At 39.6% G+C, this 22,011-nt stretch overlaps 1 protein-coding gene across 1 annotated transcript in view; it reads right to left on the bottom strand.

Annotated features, from left to right (window-relative positions):
- Positions 1–22,011, bottom strand: part of TSPAN2 (tetraspanin 2) — a 977,937-nt gene that overhangs the window by 129,348 nt on the left and 826,578 nt on the right. Inside the window, exons 4-5 of the mRNA XM_044076441.1 lie at positions 11,481–11,555; positions 8,918–9,010 (exon numbers count right to left, since the gene is read on the bottom strand). Coding sequence (XP_043932376.1) covers positions 8,918–9,010; positions 11,481–11,555 — 168 coding nt within the window. The remainder of the gene's footprint in view (positions 1–8,917; positions 9,011–11,480; positions 11,556–22,011) is intronic.

The following is a 22,011-nucleotide window of genomic DNA, read 5'->3' as shown; positions in this document are numbered from 1 at the left end:
GCTGCTTTCTGCAACCACACAAACTCTGCTTCAAAAGAAATACTGTGGTTCTGGTGCAGCTAGTTAGTTATACAAAAACTAAACTGAAGCTGTCCTCGTAGCACAAAGGCAGTGTCTACATGCAGTAATGATGACATGGCTTCAGGAAAGGAACTGGGTAATCAGAAAGCTGCCTGCAGTAAGAAGGATTGTGTTACTCAGAGACAGCATTCCTTCATGAAAAAATAAATAAAAGGTTATTTCTTAAGTAACCGTCTCTGCTGAAACATTAACTGGCCACAGTATCGAATGTCACCATGCAGAAGCTCATTTCATAGAATTGGCTTTTCACTGCACTCTAGGTATTTCTTAGGACTGAGTGTTTGCCCTTTCTCCAGTATGGAGGCATCTTTTGAGTTGGTATACATAATATGCAGCGGGTGGGGGCAAGCAAAAAAATGTTTTTGTTCTACCTCCATTTCGGTGAAAAGTTGGTTTGATGATGTGAGCTTCGATACAGTGTCATTCGATATTGTGGTTGTGATAAAGGGAAATACTGCCAGCGCAGCTATCTGGAATTTTGTAAATAATCATGTCATTAGTGAATATCAAAATGACTCATATGCTTGTCTTACAAATGTATTAGAACTATATGTTATATGTATATTAACCTGCTCGCACAGACGTGAGTATTGAACAGGGTTTGTACAGTACTGAGCCTAGATGTGTGACCACAGTGCACCCTGCTGGATTAAAATAGAAATGTATATACACTATTGTAGCCGTGTGAATGCATATATTTCTAACAGTGCAAACTAGAACACAGAGGGTTAACTTGCAAAACTTCAAGAAAATAGTTGAAATTAAATTGTTTTATGATTGTGCTATAAAAGTTATCTTTCAGTTTCAGTCAAAAGGAGACAGGATGTCTACACTACGGGACTCTCTGTGTTGTTTTTTTAAGTTTTATATCCTCTACCAGTTGCAAACATCTGAAGGCTAGCTCTCCGATCTTGTATCCCAGGCAGGTATGACCCTAACCCTGAGTAGCATCCTGCCATCACCCAGAATGATACCACAGTACAAGGACAAAATGATTGACTTCAACAATTGGTTAAGATTCTGGTGTCATTCTAAGGGGATCCAGTATTTGTCTGCCTGGGAAGACATGATCGACAGATCACGATGCTTTGCCAGAGATGGCCTGCACCTGTCGCCCTTAGGATTCCGGATACTGGCTAAGGCTCTTGCCACCCCTATAGTACCTTTTTTAGGCAAAGTTCAAATGACAAAGTCACCACCGTAACAGGTACAAGCAAGCACAATCTGAGGGTAATGCTACTCAATGCTAGAAGTCTAAACCTCAAAATGCACTCACTCGAGGCACTCCTTAAAATGGAGAACACTGACATCTGTGCAGTGACAGAGACCTGGTTCAAAGCTCCAGAGAGCACCCCTGCATTACCAGGCTACAATTCATACCACACCTTTTGGCCACCTAACCCAGAACGAAGCACTAAAGGCGGAGGTGTGTCCATATTCATTAAGGATATCTACACCTCCAGGCTAGTTGCACAGCATAATGCATCAGAGATTATCCAAGTGCAACTAACTCTGGGCAAGACGGCAATCCAAATTGTAGCTTGCTACAGAACCCCCACCATGCCCTAGGATTCCCACTCCTCATTTCTTGATACACTGGAAAGTATTAGGGTACAACCCAACACCCTAATAATGGGCAATTTCAACTACCCCACCATTAACTGGGAAAACTACTCATGTACCAACTCTTTTGCTCAACGTTTTCTAGAATTCATAAATTCCAACGTCTTGGATCAACTTATTCACACCCCCACCAGGGGCAGCAATATCCTAGACCTGGTCATTACCAACATGGGAAACCAGTGTTCCACACCAGAGGTCAATTCCTCGTTGGTCAGATCCGACCACAAGCTAATCAGCCTAGACATCCACATCCCACCCCCAATTAGGGAAACCATCGCAAAAAACTTCTCCAAAGCCAACTTCACACTTCTTAAGACAGAAGTGGCAAACTTCACGACACCCATGCAGATGGACAATAGAGGTATGACTGCTGAATCCTACACAAATGCACTTTATAAGCACTTACACGAGTGCATGGATCATGCTATCCCTAACAGAACCAAGATGTTATCCTCCAAAAAAGGAAGCCACTCTGGTGGTCCTCTGCCATAAACAAACTCTACAACAGAAGAAAGAAACTGTTGCAAAAAAGAGTAAAACCCCATGACTGGAGGAACTCCCTGGTCAACCTCAGCAAGAAGCTGAGATCCCTCATAAAATCCTCCAAAGCTAGTTACGGAAACAAAATTGCCACTGACTCTACAGACAACCACAAAGCATTCTATAGCTCTGTCAAGAATCTCAATGGGAACACTTAGATCTGCTCTGAGTTACAGCACAATGGCGCTAAATATACAGAACCAACTGCTATTGCCAACATCCTAGCAGATAGGTTCAGTGCTAACTTTACCCCCTATCTCTATACCGGAAGAATGCAAAGTTCCTATAATCACAGCTGCACAGGTAAAAAACACACTCTCCAAAGCCAAGAACACAGCTTCCATGGGACCTGATAATATCCCAGGCTGCGTTCTACACAAACTACAGAATGAACTGACACCCTACCTAAGTAACATATTCAATCATAGCCTCACCTCAGGCTTTGTACCCACTGAATGGCGCACCGCGACGGTTATCCCACTCCACAAAGGTGGAGCCACGACGGACCCTGGGAACTACCGCCCCATTAGCCTGATGAGCCTGGTCTGCAAGGCCATGGAACGTATCATCATGGAACTCATAAAGACATTGGTAATCTCCAAACTCTGGACCCTACCCAGTTTGGATTTGTAAAAGGCAGATCATGTCTCCTAAACCTGATTGACTTATTTGAAGCAGTCACCAAAGCCATAGATGAGGGTAAAATGGTTCACACAGCTTATCTAGATCTCACCAAGGCTTTCGACACCATCCCCCACTCTGGAATTATAGATAAGCTCACTAAACTAGGTATAAATCCCTATGTCACAAGATGGGTTGCCAACTGGCTCACGGACAGAACCCACACTGTGAAAGTAGTGGATTCCAAATCCGACTTCAGACCTGTGACAAGTGGAGTACCACAGGGTTCAGTCCTGGGTCCTCTCCTGTTTGGTATCTACTTCTCTGAAGTGCAGGCTAACACAGAAGGTCTTTGGCTAACAAAGTTTGAAGATGACTGCAAACTAGGAGCCATAATCGAAACTCCTAACGATGTGGACAAACTACAAAAGGGCCTCACTGAGACAGATACCTGGTATCAAAGCCATGGCCTGAAGCTCAATGCCAAAAAGTGTATTGTCATCCCCTTTGGTAAAAACGCTGTACCCATGAACTACCACATAGCTGGTAGTCTACTTAATGCTGAAAATGTGATAAGGGACCTTGGGACACAGGTGGACAGTAGTCTCTCCTTTGATAATCACATCGCCACAGTGGTCAGGAAATCCTTCTACGTGGCTCATCTCATCACAAAAGGATTCTCATCCAGAAAAAAAAAGGGCATTGTTCCCCTCTACTCATCACTCATTAGACCCATTATAGAGTACAATGCCCCTTTTGGTATGTACCTCACAAGACATATACAACAACTGGAAAGACCACAGAAATACCTCACAAAGAGGATTACTGGCCTCAAACAGATGCCCTACGCAGATCGTCTCAAAAAACTACAGCTTTACTCCATCGCATATCGCCTACTCAGGGGCGATCTCTGCCTAACATACAAAGCTTTGTCAAACCCAGAGCTGTTGGACATGCTCCACTTAAAGAAATCCCAATCCCTCCAAGCTACACGCTCTAGGGACCTAAACCTTGTCACCACAATAAACAGAACATGCTGGAGGGATAGATTTCTGTCCCAGAGACTTCCCATACTCTGGAACAGACTACCTATGTATGTCAAACAGAGCTCCTCATTAGCACTCTTCAAGAAAAATCTTGATGATTGGATGGGAAAGGGGAAATTCACCCCAGGGATCACTTCTGTGGCTCTGCTCGATAGGGGCACAGGAAAATAATTTTCTTGGGTGGTGAAAGCCAGGGTACATTTTTTGGCTAGGCATATATAGGCCCTATGGCCAATAGCCTAGTACCTACCTATGAACCTATGCATTTTCACAGAGAGATGTTAAATGTTGGTAGTTTCTGACATTGGGGGTTTAGCTTGGGACCAAAAGTCAGGTGACAAAAAGTGATGTCATCCAAGCTAACCCAGCGGTAACATTTGATATTAATTTAAGAACTTTCTGAGAGAGAAATAGGGCATTTTGTATGTTGTCTTTGACCTAGCAAGCACATCCACTCACTGCTCTTGCCTTGCTGTAAGTATGTTTTTAGGGCATAGTAACTCTTTTAGATTCAGATGGGAACATAGTAAAGTATCGCTTAGATGTTTTCTTTATATATTTGAGACTGTCCTGCAATGTTGTTTTAAATATTTCCTGTGATTTTGAACTCTGATGTAACTGATTACTTAACTGAGTATTGTCTTGCTCTTTTATTATTTATTACTAAACATATTTAAACCTTTTAATTGAGGCTGGTCTGTTTAGAGATATTTAAGCTCTTAGTGTACTTACATATCTATTTGGTGACACTGTACAGACCACTCCTAATAGCATGGCGCATGGTCAAACTACCATATGGATTAATAGTAGTATTACATAGTAGGAATGAACACCCTTTATTAAGGGTCTTAAAGTAGTTGATAAAGTGTGGCTGGTGTCAGTCGGAATTTCATTATAGTCTGGTTATAAGTGGGCATAGCTAGTAAACCTGTGCCATCCTTTCCCAGGAATGTGTGTATGTGTGTGTTTATGTATAAATCAAATCTCAAAGAATGTGTGTGTCAGCTACTTGGGGCAGGGACACAAAGCACTGGTTGGACAGAGAGGGTACTGGAGATCTTGGTTTGGCCACTCAGTTGAGATCTCAACCTTACAGCTGTGCCAGTGGGGAGTCTTACTGGAGATCTGGAGAAAGAGGGAGAGACCAGCCCCAGACTGACTCTGACCTCTGTGTGCTCTTAAGGGAAACTGCACTTTACTGTGTATGTACTTGTCATCCTCCCAGTGTGTACGTTCCTCACTGTCGTCAGTGGTGAGGATTGAGGTTCCTTGATTACTGGGCCAGTGTTGGGGCGTCACAGTGCTCAGTGGATATTTCAACACTGACCCCTTAAGTAACCTTGGTGAAGCCAGATCCCTAGTATGCAGTTGTGTTGCACATGCAGATGCAAAAGTATTAGCATAGACTCTAGGGTTACATCGAAAGCTGTACAAATATAAATGCCTATATGAATAAGAAATGGCAAAAACATGCCTACCTACCCATCACTGTGATGGATGCTGACTTATTGTTGCCATGGAATCTGGATGCGGTATCGCATGACATTTATTATGTCTTATGGTGGTAAACAAACTATAGTGGTCTCAGACATAGGTAGGCATGTCAAATCAAAAATAAGTTTCAAAATGGAACCTTAGCAAACTGAGTAAAGCAACAGTTGCTAGACATGGGACTAAGTTTTGCATATAACTTAAAACTCTAACGTGAAAAATGTTACTTTTGCTGTACAGAAGAACAGCCCCACTATCCACTGAGTAATTTCTAACTAATGCAGAAGTTACGTCAAACTGTCACAGTCTTACTAACCACAGTGAAAGTTTAAGACATTACAAGTCATAACAGCATCACTGAGATAAAGCAAAACCCTCTTTCCCAGGTCCTCATATCACTAATGTTATAAAACAATAATTTTCCAACCTCGGAATAACAACATAAACTAATTATTATATCTCATCTTTCTAGCTTTCTATCACTCAAACACCTCTATACCTGTACAAATACTGCATTCATTTATCAACGTCAACATCTTTCACTGTTTGCACCAGGATTTTTATTTTAACTGCCTAACTGTCCATAATATTTCACTAATATTTCTTTCTTACCACACAAATTTAAAGATGTAACACTTCTCATTATATACTACTAACAAAGAAGCTCTGCTCCCTTACAACTAATAGTGTTAGACTACAGAAAGAAAGTATCCAGATAGTTAAATATTGTATATATGATAACTTTTTTTCAGCTATACGTATTGTTTTTCTCAAAATGTCTTGCCACTGTCTTTTCTAGATGAAATAGCCACAACATCTGTTGTATAATCTTTGCCTTTTGTACATATACCTGTAACGTCTAGGGGAATGTAGGTAGTACATAAAGCAAGGAGGCAAGAAAGACAAAAACACAGATAAGCATATTATAAGACCTTCCTTGTGGAAAAAAATGTTAGGGCAACCTAGCAATCAAACTGTAATCAAATAAATAAATGTAAATGGGGGAAGGAAATGTTATAATGATTTGCTTTGTGTGACCACTAAACATGATGCAGAAATGGAAAAAAATCGAACTATGCTGAGTTGTTGCACTTTACTTTCAAGTTTAGTGTGCCATACACTATTTTTAAATAAGGGTGGACTTCCTATCTATCTTACTCAATAGTTAAACTTACTGAAACAAAAGCTGTAACATCATAGGTGTACAGTGAGTGAAGGAGATACATGCTGATTTAGTGTTTAGTGCTGCCTTTCTCCATGAGCTCCCAGGGTTGGGGTTCAATTCTGCTTTCTGGATACATTCTGGGTAGAATGTGCATATTCCCCATGTGCCCAAAGAATTTTTCCATAGATACTTCAGTTCCCTTGTATTCTGTAAACAAAAGTTTCTTAGTTTGACTGGTTACTCTTGAAAGAACATTCATAAGTTTGTGCTGTGATGTTCTTGTCTCAGGGCATGGCATCTTCTCTAAAGAAAGTTTTGGCTGAATGAGACAAAAATAACAATTAACTAGTTAAATGAAAAACATTTTACTGGATTCTGGTAAAAGTATTTTGTGCTTCTGGGAACTAGAATGAAGATTCAGACTATAGACATCTCAGAATTTTCTGTACGCTTCTCTATCTAGGTAAGTGAAATGGTCCAAAGACCATTTCCAGTCATGACTCAAAGATGCTTGGCAATGCCAGTTTAAAATCATGCCACAAAGTTTTACAAACATAACAAATCTGCATGCAGTCTGATACAAAGTACAGACATCTGTATCTTGACCTAGCAAATAGAAGTAAGACAGTATATAGAGTCCAGGTATAGGTTTTCTAACAGTGCAAATATTGTTCGGTCACATTTAATTTATTTGGTGTTTCTGCCTTTTCTTGTGAAGTTACACTTACACTGTTATTTCAAGTGTTTAAAAAGCTTCTGTCTAAAAGTTGATTTCTAATGCTTCTTTACATCCTGAGGGAGTCAGTGCCATGCTACTGGGGCAGCAAAAACTTTGTTAACAGATGCTTTTTTTTTTTTTTTTTTTTTTTTGTCAAGGTATGTACATTTACATTTGTTTGTTTTACAGAGCAGTTTATGGACTTATTGTGACTCTTTATGATTGATGAACAGCAATGGCCAAAAAAACAGGAGTTCGCTTTTCTGTAGAGAACTACAGCAGTGTCCTCTTGTAACTGACAAAGTGATGAACTAACACAATGCACTTGTGGTCTGAAGTCTCTCTGTATTATAGACAGATTTCATGATATGATGAGAAGGCAGTATTCCAGTTTGGTCATAGGTGTATTAATTCATAAGGCACCATAAGTTTCAAATTCAAGGGGGGTGTAGTGAGGGTACTTGTAAGCAAACTGTCTTAGGGTTCTATCACTTCTGTCATCTGAATGTGTGGAAAAGGTTAGGTAGTGACCCAAAAGTAATCCAGTTTATTTTTGTAGGGAGACTACAAGGAGAGGATTACTGTGTGGGCCTTTCACAGGAATGGGTTGAAAATAAGCTTTTGATATGTTTCAAAAAGCATAGTTTTTACTGTAGCCAATTGAAGGGGAGACTGAAGTCATTCTAAGGGAAGATTGTTGAGGAAGGGGTTTGAGATAAGTGGGTCTATATTATCATATCGCATGCTCAGAAGAGCAAACGACAGATAATTGACCCCATGTGAGCGAAACCTTACAACGTCGAAACTTCAGAACAGCGATTATTTTTCAATGGAAAACAATCGCTGTTCCGAAACAAAAAAAATAGACCCCCCCAGTAAAACATTACTTAATATGGGGGGGCCCTTCACCCCCCCCGACGTGGGGGGCTGTGCCCCCCACACCCCCTTACTTAAATATACCAACTCCGGGATCGCACTACAGTGCCGAAAAGGCAAAGTAACGAAAGCGGCCAAACAAATTCTTTCCCAGGGAAAGAATTCGCTGAAACGCCGCTTCGCTATTTTGCCTTTCACGCTTTACTGTTCGATAAAGACGCATTCGACAACCTGCAACAGCGTGATAGAGAACCAAGATAAGTACATATCATCAGTGTATAAGGTGCACATAGCATGAACAAAAGGCAATCACAAACAAATGAGTACTTAAGGTCTGTTTGTACCTCCATCTCTTCTAAATGTAAACTGGATGGTCAGTTCATACAAACCTGCTTCACAGCAGTTGTACTATGACAACAGCACCTGGGACTGGCATTTCTGACCTATCAAATAAAATGGCATTGTGCTCTCATTTCACAGTATCATAATGCAGGACACAGTACATTTTCCAAAAAAAGTAATAATAAGATTGTACATTAGAACTTGCATGCACAAATACATTACAACTTACAGCTGCAAGGAAAGAACATTCTGATAACAAAAATACTCAAAAGGAACTACACAGTACTTACAAATACTCAAAAGGAACTACACAGTACTTACAAATACTCAAAAGGAACTACACAGTACTTACAAATACTCAAAATGAACTACACAGTACTTACAAATACTCAAAAGGAACTACACAGTACTTACTGATTTGTGGACTGCTGGCAATGTGTCATTGTCTTTGCCAGTGATGTACTCATCCTGAATAACTTTATACGTATCTTTAACCAAGGACACAACCTACAAAGACATGACATGGCCACACCATGAATATGAGAATATATTTCAGTTTTGGGAACTTGTTCCCCTAGCACAATAATACCTGTAAAAGCTATACAAATATAAGATGATAACCATGGTTAGATAGTGCATCTGTTATTCTACACATTGTATCAGTTGAATATTTGCACATGAATATTTGCACATTACTTTTTCCTCAATAATGTAATCTCTGTTTTATCCAATCTAACAGCAGTTCTAGCTATAATTTCACCTATAAACTGTTTGCTTAAACAGAAAAACATGTTCTTTCTCATCTTGCCTACCATTTATCTCATCCTGCTAAGCCACCTTACAACCTATCACACAACAATTTTACTAAAGTAAAATAAAGTAACAATTTAGTGATCACAATACTGAAATGTTATTAAAACAATAACAACTACAAAATTAATCATATAAAAAATAACAAACTACCCAGTAGTGCTGGCACAGTTTCGGAAATGTATAAATTACTATCACAAAATATTATACATTTATTGAGAGAAGTCATGGTAGGATGACAAAGTCACTTATTCGATTATCATGGAAATATGAATTAACACCAGTGCTAAAACAGGACGACACATAGTAGCTGTTCTTCATAAAACCTAATATCATTACTAAATGCTGATTATAAAATATATATGCATCTGTTATCAGAAGAAATAAAAATAATGCTAAAACATTAATGCATACCAGACATGATTTATAATTAAGAGTCGAACATAAGACAACATAAAAAGAACATTAACATTATTACATTATGCATACAGAAATGCTAATGACACAGAGTCATATGTATGGCTACAGAAAATATCTATTTGGAGTAGTAGAAGGATTTGGTTTCCCATTAACATTTATAAATTTACCTTATGAATTACATAATAACAACAATGTATATTTAGATAAGGACATATTTATAAAAGAAAAAATATAAAAAGTACAAAACAAGGCTTCCCATTGGTCTCCTATTCTTTTTGAAAATATGATGGAATAATTAACTAATTACATACATAAAAATAAATGAATACAAAGGAGTTGCAAATAGGATATAATGCACAATCTAAATCAGTTATACTTATGGATAATAGTTTATTGACTGTAACAAATATAAATTAGTTGCTACACAGACACTGAAATAGTCTGAAGAAATTATTTAGGTGTTTATCTATAAACCTAGACCACATTATACAATCAAGTTATGCTAGGGTTATAATGGAAGTTAATGACTTGATACAAAATAGGAATTATCAATTCTTTATATTCAAAGATAAAAATAAATGCTTTCCATTCTTCATAACATTTTCATGGAACTTGTTGTATAGAGCATTTTTATTCCTTAAATAATAAATAAAATGAGGAAATCAGAATGCAATCTATATTGGAGATATAAGTCAAATGAAAAGGCAGACTGACAAAATATATTTTATGGATGTCATATACTGAGGAAATTTTCGTTTTCTGCAAAAATCACTTTGGACAACTTTCACATTACTAAACAGCTGGTGTTACTTAATGCACCAATTTCTTCTTCTGTAATAAAGGATCAGGTATAGTACCTTTAGTGTCTGCTGGCAATAGCAAGAAAAGTTAAGCAGTAAAAATTGGAAAAAAGCTTTCTTCTCCTTCACTTTCTAAATTTACTGCATCAACTGATATACATTGTAAAATTATGTAATCAATACAATGCAAGTGAAAGCAAAGAAAGGTACAATGACCTTTAAATACTGGCCAAAATTAGCAATGTTATTAGAAAAAATAACACTGAAAAATATATAAATTAAAGTAACTAATGAACATGTGAATTTTAACACATATTGTCTAGTGAAATTTGTTAAAGAATTGACATCATACCTCTCAACTGTACAGGTTTTCTCAGACTGTCCAGATTTTTGCCTCATATTTTTGGTATGTTCCTCCTAAAATCTGTCCCTTTCTGGCAAAGAGCTGAGGATTGAAGTCATTAAATAAGGACAAACATTTGAGTTTAAGACTCCACATCCTTCGGAAAATTCATGCTAATGCAAAACCTATTATTCTATCAACTTTATAAGTTTGTCCGGGCAATATTTAAAATCTGTCCCTATTTGTCCCACCATCATTTTAGGCTTTGTCCCGATTTTTTGTTCTAAGAGGTTGAGAGGTATGATTGGCATGCATTGTAAACAACGTATACCACCAGTTATATAGTATTAACATTAGGATAGACCATGTAGGAATTAGTAATAATGGTATTATATGGCAATATATGGAATACTAATAATGAGTGATAAATTTAAATTGTAATAATTATTCTAGTAAAATTTAACTGCTTCATCTTAAAATGAATAAATAAATGAAAAGCAAAAAAAAAAAAGGAAATAAATTACATTTTTTCTAAGCCCACTGATCATCTGTATATATGAATACCAATTTACAGCACATCACAAAGACTCTGATGGTTCTTTACCTCATCTTTGTTCAGAAATCCATAAACTCCAGCAGCTACTTCTGCAGCAAAAATAATCAACAGGCAAGTAAAAAACTGAAAGAGAAACAGAGGCAGACAAAGAGAACAATTAGCAAGGGCTTTGTAATACACTTAGCTATATACACTGGGAGAAAAGGTAGACTGCTCACATTTTAAATCTGAAAGAGTCTTTATTATTTTGTGTGTGTGTGTGTGTGTGTGTGTGTGTGTGTGTGTGTGTGTGTGTGCAATTATTTTTTATCATTGCACACACACACACATGTATGCATGCTGAAGGCAACACAAGCTGTTAACATTGTCTCAGTAATAATTCGGGTCATACAAAAAATCAATTATACATCATTATTCCTGCCACTTCCACAGATGCACAAAACATTTCACCTCTGACCTGGATTACAACTGATCCTTCCCTAAAATATGACAAAAATAATCATATTAACTTACACAAGCAATGCATTTAACTTTGTATGCAATTTTTAGTGACAGCGCTAAGATGTCTGCAAGACGTAGGCTGCAAACTGTTCAAAAGCTGAAAGTGGATGTTTTTTTCTATGAAAATGTTTGCAGGACAAACCATATCTGCAACCAGGACAATGAAATGGGCTTAACTTTGTTGCTAAAATAAACACTCACTGTTAGTGAATTGTATTTGTTGCTCCATATCATATTAAGGTGTTTCAGATACTAATTGTTTTATGCAACTATTAGTGGAAACAGGGAATATTTTTCATCCTAAAACCGCAGGATATTTTATTATATTTATGTTTTCCAACAGGATGTCATTGTTGAAACAGGGATTGCCCTGTGTAAAAAGGGACAGGTGGTTGCCCTACAAAGACGTTCTTTAAAATGAATTCCAAATTTAAAAGAAAATATAGCTCTCATAATGAAACAAACATATTTTCTGTGGAGGACAAATCCATCCAAAACTGCCATAATGGCGGCTCTTTCTCCTGCACCATTTACTTAATTAAATCTCAGGGTGCTGAACCTTTGAAAATGATGCATTCCCCTTGCTATGAATCAATGCTCAATTCAGCTGCTTTTAATTAAAATATTCAGAGTAGTGGAAACTCAGCAGTCCATTAGTAACAGTATGAGTTTTGTTATTAAACACAACCAACCAAACATTAAAGTAACATACAGCACAAGTAAATACATGCCTCTCCTATTCTAAATAGACATCAGTTGCTGACAGAGCTACTTTCTGTTTTACCTGCTCAGTTTTGTTTTCTGATTTAAGAAATCTGCCTGGCCTGGTGTTTTTGTTCTATGTGAGAGATTGACACTTAAATTATCTAGGCTGCACATTTCACGTTTTTTTTTTTTCACTGGTTGTTTCTTGAGTGATACTTAAATACACAGTGCATTTCTGTGTCTTTGTCTTTTCTAAAAATATTTCAAGCCTGCATAAGCCAAAGCACTGCTAGTGATTCCCTGATAGTTATTTTTCCTACCCACCCTCTCCTTCACTGAACTGCTTATTAAACCTGGCTATTTTGGACTGATCACCCCTACTGTAAATTGAGGTTAATGGGCTCCTCCCTTTCTACACTGCTGTTGAAATTTTTTATTATTTTCTGCCTTTCCTTGTGCTTATTTTGCCTCTCATTTTCTGCTCTACTGATTTACTTGCTCTGAATTCATTATCTAGTGAGCTGTTGGATAAAGTAGTATATTTTTATACTCTTGGAAGCACTTTCCTGTGTTTTTACATCAAGAGATCTGTGAATTTTCCATCTAGTGCACTGAGAGGTAGCCTGTTTTAGTTGGGGAAACACTTGAGAAGTTTTATTCACTGGAGGGCTACATAATCAGCTTATCTTGTTTTTAGTGCCTTTATAAACTGTATACATTTGAGTGGCTCTTTGATAATTTATACAATGCAAAGTACTTTTACTGAATCCATACCTCTCAACTGTCCAGATTTTTGCAGAATGTCCAGATTTTTGCCTCACATTTTTGGTCCGTTTTTCATAAAACTGTGGTTTTCTGGCAAATCACTGGCAAGTCATTAAAAATTAAAGTCAGAAAATAATGACAGACATTTGAGTTTCAGACTTCATACTGTTCAGAAAATTCATGCTAATGCAAAACCTGCTAAGCTATCAACTTTCTAAGTTTGTAAGAGCAATATTTAGAAATTGTCCCTATTTTTGGACCTTTGTCCCCTCATTATGTATGGCTTTGTCCAGATTTCATGCTCTAAGAGGTTGAGAGGTATGAATCACACTTTTATAAGCTGTTTAAAGTACACTGCTGTATCCATATATATTTGCTTGTGGTAGCATTTCACTGTTGACACTCCTTTACAGTGCTTATACAATAGGAGGACTGGGATTGTTCATCTAGTGGCAGTAGGTGTTTACCAAGTCTATCTGACCTGGGAAGCACACAAAAGAATTCTAAGTGTAGTCGTTGTACTGGCCAGTGTTCAGCCAGTTTTCTGTCTTTCCAGTGCTGGTATAAATTTGGCACATTCGCACAGAGCTGTTCACTGTTTCAGTGCCCTGTACAGATGCAAACATCTAGAAACATTGTTTATTTTCATTACACTATGAAAGACTATTGTGCTAGTTACCTTATTATAGCGCCCATTACTATGGCTAGCTGCTCAGACAGCATCTGATTTTGTACTGGGAAGCATCACTTGTTAGGTTAACTGTAGATTACACCACGTAAGCAGACTTCACTCATCCAGTTACAAACATCCTCCACTCCTATTCCTTTCAAGAACACATTAAGACCTGCAACTATGGATCGGCACTTTCCTGCTATCTCTGCATCCAGCTTGGTGGACATGTGTGTACTGAGGCAATGTAACAATTGACTTATGTACACTGGCAACCGCTTCATTCTTGAACAGATAAATACAGTATGCGAGAGATGTAGTTACACATTGACGTTGGAGACTACACTCTCACATACAGACACAAAAAGCAACAAACAGGTTGTCAGCGACTCACACACATCACTCACCACACCCAGAAAGGACCACACACATAGACCCACATATGCAGAAGTGCTCACATGTATTTTACCCAAACCTCAAAGGCCTTTCAGGAGCAGCCCTCAGAAAATCCCCATGTACACAAACAAGACAATTCCCATCAGAACATCATAAAGCCACATCTCATTGTGCCTCAACTACCAAACCCATAAAGTGAAACACTCCACAACTCAAAATTCTAGTCATAGGAGACTCCATTGTGAGACACACTGATGTCCCTCTTACCAGGCTGGATAAGGGGAAGGTTACAATTAGCTGCCTGGCAGAAAGCAGGATTCACCAGATCACATATGCACTCAAGTCACTTACCCCTAAGTACCAGTATGACTCAGTCACAGTCCACGCGGGTGTGAATGACCTGAGACATACCTCCATGGACTATATGAAGAGAGAAATGATTGAGCTCTCAGAATGGTTTACTATCAAAAGACTGTAAGTCATATATTCGACAGTTATAACATCGAAATACATTTATGCAACGTTCATCACTACTGAAAAAAATTATCAAAGTTTAAATACTCGAAAAACAGCTGCATTTGCCTTTAAGAACGTCGTGGAAGTGACATCATGCATTAAAATGTGTGATAATGTTAGTTTTACTAATTTGATGTATATTCTTAATTGTAATATCCCCTATACAGCACTACATACGAACCAGATCCATACTGCGCAGTGCTGACAGTATTGTTTTTGCAGGGGGGGGGGTAAGCCCCCCTGCACCCCCTGCTACTTATATATTACAACTCCGAGATCGCACTACAGTGCGGAAAAAGGTATATCTCCATATCTGCACTGTTCTGCAATCTCAGTATGAAAGAAAAAAACAAATAAAACTTTGGATGCGTGTCCATTTGGTGGTGGTGAACGTATAGGACTTTCTGGAGCACTTGCACATTCCACTGCCTTGTTCTCGACATTTGTTTAGACAGCTGAGTTTTATAAATTAACTGTCGACATGAACCATTTAATATTCATGAGTCAATGACGTGGGTCGCACAAATGAACGTTTGATCTTTTAAATTACAATCATTTGACAGTAAACCCTCTCAGAATATGTGCTACAGGCAGGTATAAGCCTAGTAGTGAGCAACATTCTCCTGTCTACAAAGATGATGCCACAATACAAAAAGAAACTGACTGACTTTAACAATTGGCTTAGCTACTAGTGTCATTTTAAAGGAGTCCAGTACTTGTTAGCCTGGGAGGACATGGTTGAAAGGCCACACTGCTTTGCCAGGGACAGACTTCACCTGTCAACTCTATGCTTTCAGATACTGGCCAAAACATTATCTACCCCTACAGTGCCTTTTTAGGCATTGCCAAACAGACAAACCTTCCAACATAATAAAAGCTATGCAGGACAAGCTAAAGATGTTACTACTCAATGCTAGGAGCCTTAACAAAAAAAATTCACACTCTGGGACCTCTCCTCACCCTGAAGAATGCTGACATAGTACAGTTGTGTACACTTACCATAAATGTAGATGTTAGAGTGCATTCACTGTTGCAGTCATTACATTTGGGTAATCTGCTGGCAGGTTGCCCTCAGTCGACCTGAATATCAAAGTCTTGGGCCCTGTGTCAGTTGCTGTCTCCCCTTCCATGACGTCAGGTCATCAGGAGTATAAAACAGGCAGCCGATGCGACTTTCTGTAGTTTTTCTTGCCCCAGATGTCAAGTGCTCCCCAAATGGGGAGCAAATATATATATATATATATATATATATATATATATATATATATATATATATATATATATATATATATAAACTATATATGCATGCAATTGTCACAACATAAACGTTACCTTCATCTAAAAGCAAATACACCACAAAGGCTGTAGAATATAGTGAAGGAAAGAGAAGCTGTAGAATAAAGGGGGATGGCGGGTGGGTAACCCGGACTGCAACAGTGAATACACTCGAACAGCTACATTTATGCTAAGTGTACACAACTGTACTATGTTCTTCTTGTTTCACTGTTGCAGTCATTACATTTGGGTAGAATCCCAAAGCTATGGATGGGAGGCTGGAACTAAATAGCATTAGGAGCAGCTATAAGGCCATGCAGAACTGCAGTGGCAAAGCCTGCCCTGGACTTAAAGAAGAGAGGCAAATGATAATGCTTTGTAAATGTATGAACAGAACTCCAAGTAGCAGCTTTTAGAATGTTTTTGGTTGGCACCCCTCTGAGAAAAGCTGCTGAGGTAGATGCAGCCCTGGTGGAATGTGACCTAATGCCCTTGGGTACTGGTTTACCATGATGCGAATAGCAGAAATGAATGCAGTGGCTTATCCACTTTGAAATAGTCTGCTTTGAAATAGCCTTTCACTCTGATCTTGCAGCAAATGCCACCAGTAGCTGCTCAGACTTTCTTAGAGATTTGGTCCTGTTTAAGTAGAATCTTAGTTGTCTGTGTACTTCCAAGGAATGCAGAATCCGCTTCCCCCTTGTTCTGCGGATTTGGGTAAAAAGTTGGCAGGTGAATAGTTTGATTAAGAATCACACTGGATACCACCCTTAGGCATAAAGGAAGGATTGGTCCTGAGGGACACCCTGTCTGGGTAAAATATAATAAAAGGCTCCACAGCCATGAGGGCCTGGAGCTCTTAAACCCTTCTTGCTGAAGTGATTGCCAGAAGGAATGCTTTTTTTCCAGGATAAAAACTTTATATCTGCAGTAGCAGCCGGTTCAAATGGAGGCAGGGTGAGCTTTTCCAACACAAAATTGAGGTCCCATGCAGGAATTGGTGATCTTCTGGGAGGCCTTAAATTTTTTGCCCCTCTAACATACTGTTTTAGCAAAGGATGAGAAAAGATGGGCGGCTCTGTGTTGTAATGAGCCGAGATGGCAGAGGCATGTATTTTTATTGATGAAAAAGATAGGCCCTTGTCAAGCATCTCAGTCAAATATTGTAAAATCTGAGGAATATTTAATTTTGCTGTGTCAGTTCCTTGTGCTTGGTTCCAAGCACAGAATCTCCTCCATTTATCAGCATAAGATTTTCCAGTACTAGGCCTTCTGGCTTCCAAAATGACACCCATCACAGATTTACTGAGAGGTGTTGTTTGAATAACTACATGATCAGCCATGCTGCCAGGTTCAGAGTTTGGAGCTGACTGTGCAGAATTTGATTGTTCTGCTGAGACAGTAGATGAGGTATTTGAGGCAAGTAACAAGGAGGGAGTTGAGACATATTCCTTAGGATTGGGTACCAGTGCTGGTGAGGCCAGTCCGGGGCAATTAGAATCATTTCTGGTTTTTCCTGTCTGACCTTTAGTAGTACCTTGGGAAGAAGAGGCAGAGGAGGAAAGGCGTAGACCGATAGGTTTTTCCAACTGAAGGATACGGCATCCACTTTCCATGCTTGTCTGTGATAAGTCCTTGTGCAGCATTTGTCCAGTTGATAAATCTGGGGAGAGGCAAATAGATCTATGTCCAGGCTCCCCCATTTCTTTGTTATCATGCTGAAGACTTGTAGATGCAGTTTCCACTCATGGGGGTCCATAAGACTTCTGCTTAGGTCGCCTGCCAGAGTATTCTGTTTTCCTGGCAGGAATTGAGCTTGAAGATGTACTTGGTAAGTCAAGGCTGTGTCCCACAATGCCATGGCTAGTCTGAAAAAGGCGTAGGAATGTGTGCCCCACTGCTTGTTTATGTACCACATAACCGTGGTGTTGTCCATCTTTATCAGTAGTTGTCCTGGATGAAGTAAGTCCTTGAAGGCTGTCAGAGCATTCTGAACAGCTAACATCTCTTTCTGGTTGATATGCAGATGCATTTGTTTTGGGCTCCATATGCCCTGAATGCATCTCCCTGCCAGGTGGGCCCCCCAAGCATAGTCTGATGCATCTGTAGTTAGGGTTTGGTTGGCAGGGGGTAGAGTGAAAGACCGTCCCATGTTCTGGTGACATGTCTCTGCCCACCAAAGAAACTCCTGTTGTAGGCAGGGAATAAGAGTAATCATTGTTTCCAAACTGTGACAATGTTGAATCCATAAACTTTTTAGGTACTACTGTAGTGTCCTCATATGCAGTCTTGCATATGGAATCAGTAGAATGCAGGATGCCATGAACCCCAAAGCCTGCAGAATTTGTCTTGCAGATAACTGGGTTTTTGTTGTCATCTGTTTGAAGTAAATAGTCAGTTGCCTTTGTTTGTCTGGCATAAGGTAAGCCATCTGGGCAGTTGTATTCAAGCTTGCATCCAGGAATGTAATTTTTTGAGAGGGTACCAGTTGTGATTTCTTTTTGTTTATTGTGTACCCTAGGCATGTTAGAAGCCTTTTCACAAACGCCAGATGTTGAAGAAGAATGTCCTTGTTTTCTGCTTGAATGAGACAGTCGTCCAAGTAAGTATAAATTTGTATACTTCTTTGTCTGCAAAATGCAATTACTGATGCCAGGCACTTTGTAAAGACCCTGGGCGCAGTAGATAAGCCAAAGGGCAGTACAGAGAATTGGTAATGCATAAAACCAGCCATGAAGCGGAGGTATCTTCTGCACGATTCCCTTATTGGGATATGCAGGTATGCCTCTTTTAAGTCTAGAGTCACTAGCCAAGCGTTCTTGCTTAGCATGGGTAGAAGCTGCTGCAAAGTTAGCATTTTGAATTTTGGTATGTCCAAGAATGTGTTCAAAATCGATAAATCCAGTATTGGGTGCCAGGCATTGTCTTTTCTGGGTACCAAGAACAGTCTTGAGTAAAACCCTTGTCCTTTTTCCTGTTCTGGTACTGGCTGAATAGCCCCCATTATCCATGAGGGACGTAACTTGTTTCTGTGCCTCTGCTCACTGATTTTGTGGCAGATCTGGCCAACCGTTTGGAATTGGCAAGGTATGGAAATGAAATCTGTATCCCTGGGATACTATGTTTAATACCCACTTGTCTTGGGTTATTAACTGCCAATTTTGAGCATGAAGTGCTAGTTTTTCCCCTAAGGGGGACAAAAGATATGTGCTTGGTGATGGCAGAGGGAAGTCATTGAGAATGTTTACTGTAGGTTTGTGCTTTATTTCCTCCAGATTTGGAGGTAGAGGCACCCCATTGCTTTGACCTGTAAGAATTCTGTAATTGGTATCTAGAGCCTTTTGAGTGCCTGGATTTACCCCGTGAAGCTCTGTCGGACACAGGAAAGGACCAATTTTTTGTAGGCCAGTGTCTACTGAATCTTGGAGGCTGCACTTGTGAGAAGTCTTTTACAGTTTGCACAGACTTAGCTTTGTCTTCCATTTTCTTTAAAACCTCTTTTGCCTTATTGCCAAACAGGGTATCATGCTGTAAAGGTGCATCCAACAATTTAGCTTTAACATGATCAGGCAAATTTTGCTCCTTGAGCCAGGCATGCCTTCTAATCACAGATCCAGTAACTGCGGCCCTGCAGGAGGCCTCCAAGGAATCAAATCCACATTCCAAAGTATACTTTCCAACCTCTTCTGCTGCATGCAATAATTCCTGTAATTCTTTATTTTCCACACATTCAGAAATCAACATCATTTTCTGTTTCAATAATCCCATAACATGCTGTTGATATTTAAGCATAAGAAACTGGCAGTTTAAGGCCCTAATTGCCAAGGTTGCAGACATACAAACCTTTTTCCCCATCTATCCAGCACCCTGGAATCTCTATCAGAGGGGGTAGGATTCTTAGCTGTTGAGGCCTTTACACCTTTGGGACCCTGTGAGATAGTTTCAGGGTCAGCAGCAGGGTTTTTGAATAAAAATTTGTGAGAGTCAGGAACCCTGTAGTATCTGTCTGACTTGCTAGGAGCCGGAGGTAGGGAATCTGGAGTCATGCTTGATTCCAAAAACACATCATCAACAATATCTAATACAGGAGGTATGGCCAAAGGCTTATGCTGAGGAAGAAGAAGGAAATCCCTAAGCCTCTTTTTTGATTCTCAGAAATCTTGACTCTTCCAATGAAGAGGGGGGGGGGGTATTGGGAACCCCTGATCAAGGTGATTAAGTCTTCAGCCATTTTGATCATCTGCTTTTTGGGCATAGAGGCCTGAGCACATGGCTCATGTGTCGTTTTTTTTAGCCTTGGAAGTTGCTTTTGTCTTTGTTTTTGAAGCTGGCATCGGTTTTATATAGAAATGCTGAGGCCTGAAGACACCCTCAGAAGCCGGTGCCTGCTCAGCGGCTCTGGACCCATCTGAGGGAGAGACATCTGCGGGTACAATACTTTGAGAATCTCGTGGAGTGCCGGACTCCACATGGGTCTCGATAGAGGCCTGCGACTCGAAAGTAGCGGGTATCAGGGGCTGCAAAAGCGCCTCACTGAGTACCGGCGAACCGGCGACTGGCTTAGGAGAAGCTTTGTCGTCGGTTTTGGAACTCGACGGTCTGTCTCTGTCCTTTTCTTTGCGTTTTTTGTGAACTCCGGTAGTCGGATTGCTATCCGATGACATTTCAGGGTAGTTAAATCTGTTTCCAAAATATTTTGAAGCAAAGATATACCGACACTTAATAGTGCGTTGGTTAAATCTAGCACAAAACCAACAGCAATGATCTGGGCCTAGGCAAGGAATACAGTACAAATGAAAATCCTTATGAGGTACTTGCTTTCCACAAGTAATGCAATTATTAACTTTTACTGACATCGGTATGGAGCAAGAAAAAGTTTCCCCAAAGGGGTACTTAGCTTTAATTGAAGACTTTGGTTCTGAAACTCACATTCGAAAATTTCAGGAGTCGGCCGACCGGCACTTGCAAACTGCTTCTGCTTTGGGCACTGTGCGGCAAGAAAGACTAAAGAAAATGACGTTGGCTGCCTGTTTTATACCCCTGACGACCTGACGTCATGGAAGAGGAGACAGCAACCGACGCAAGACCCAAGACTTTGATATTCAGGCCGACTGAGGGCAGCCTGCCAGCATATTACCCAAATTTAATGACTGAAAAAGTGAAACACGAAACTGCTCCCTATTAAGGGATATCATATCTAGTTTCCAAGCTCCCCCAAATCCAGAAAACACAGACACCTGTACAGAGGCATACACAAAAGCCCTGTATGACCATATAAACAACTGCATAAAAATGGCAGTACTAGACCAAAATAAACCCAGGTCAAACTGCAAAAACAAGCCACCCTGATGGACCCACAGTACTAATAGGTGAGGAAATCCTTTTATGCGGCACAACCTGTAAGTAAAGGTAAGGCATCCAGATCCAAGAAAATTATAGTCCTGCTAAACTCAGCCCTCATTAGACCAATAATCGATTCCAGAGTGCCATTTGGCATGTACTTGACTAGACATTTACAGCAGCTGGAGCGACCTCAGAGGTTCCTCACAAAGAAAACACAGGATGTAAACAACATGAAGTATGTGGATAGACTAAAAGCCCTATCCCTTTAGTCTGTCTCCTACCGACTATTAACAGGTGACCTATGCCTGATCTACAAGACACTCACAAATCCAGCCCTGATGGAGCTGCTACACATCCACAAGTCAAACAGCACAAGGGTCACCTGATCTAGAGATCTAAACTAAGTCA

This window comes from Protopterus annectens, chromosome 7.part0 (assembly GCF_019279795.1).
Source record: "Protopterus annectens isolate FY-2018-M chromosome 7.part0, PAN1.0, whole genome shotgun sequence".
Lineage (NCBI taxonomy): Eukaryota > Metazoa > Chordata > Ceratodontiformes > Protopteridae > Protopterus > Protopterus annectens.
The sequence above is the reverse complement of the archived record's forward strand: the minus strand, read 5'-3'. Positions and strand labels throughout refer to the sequence as shown.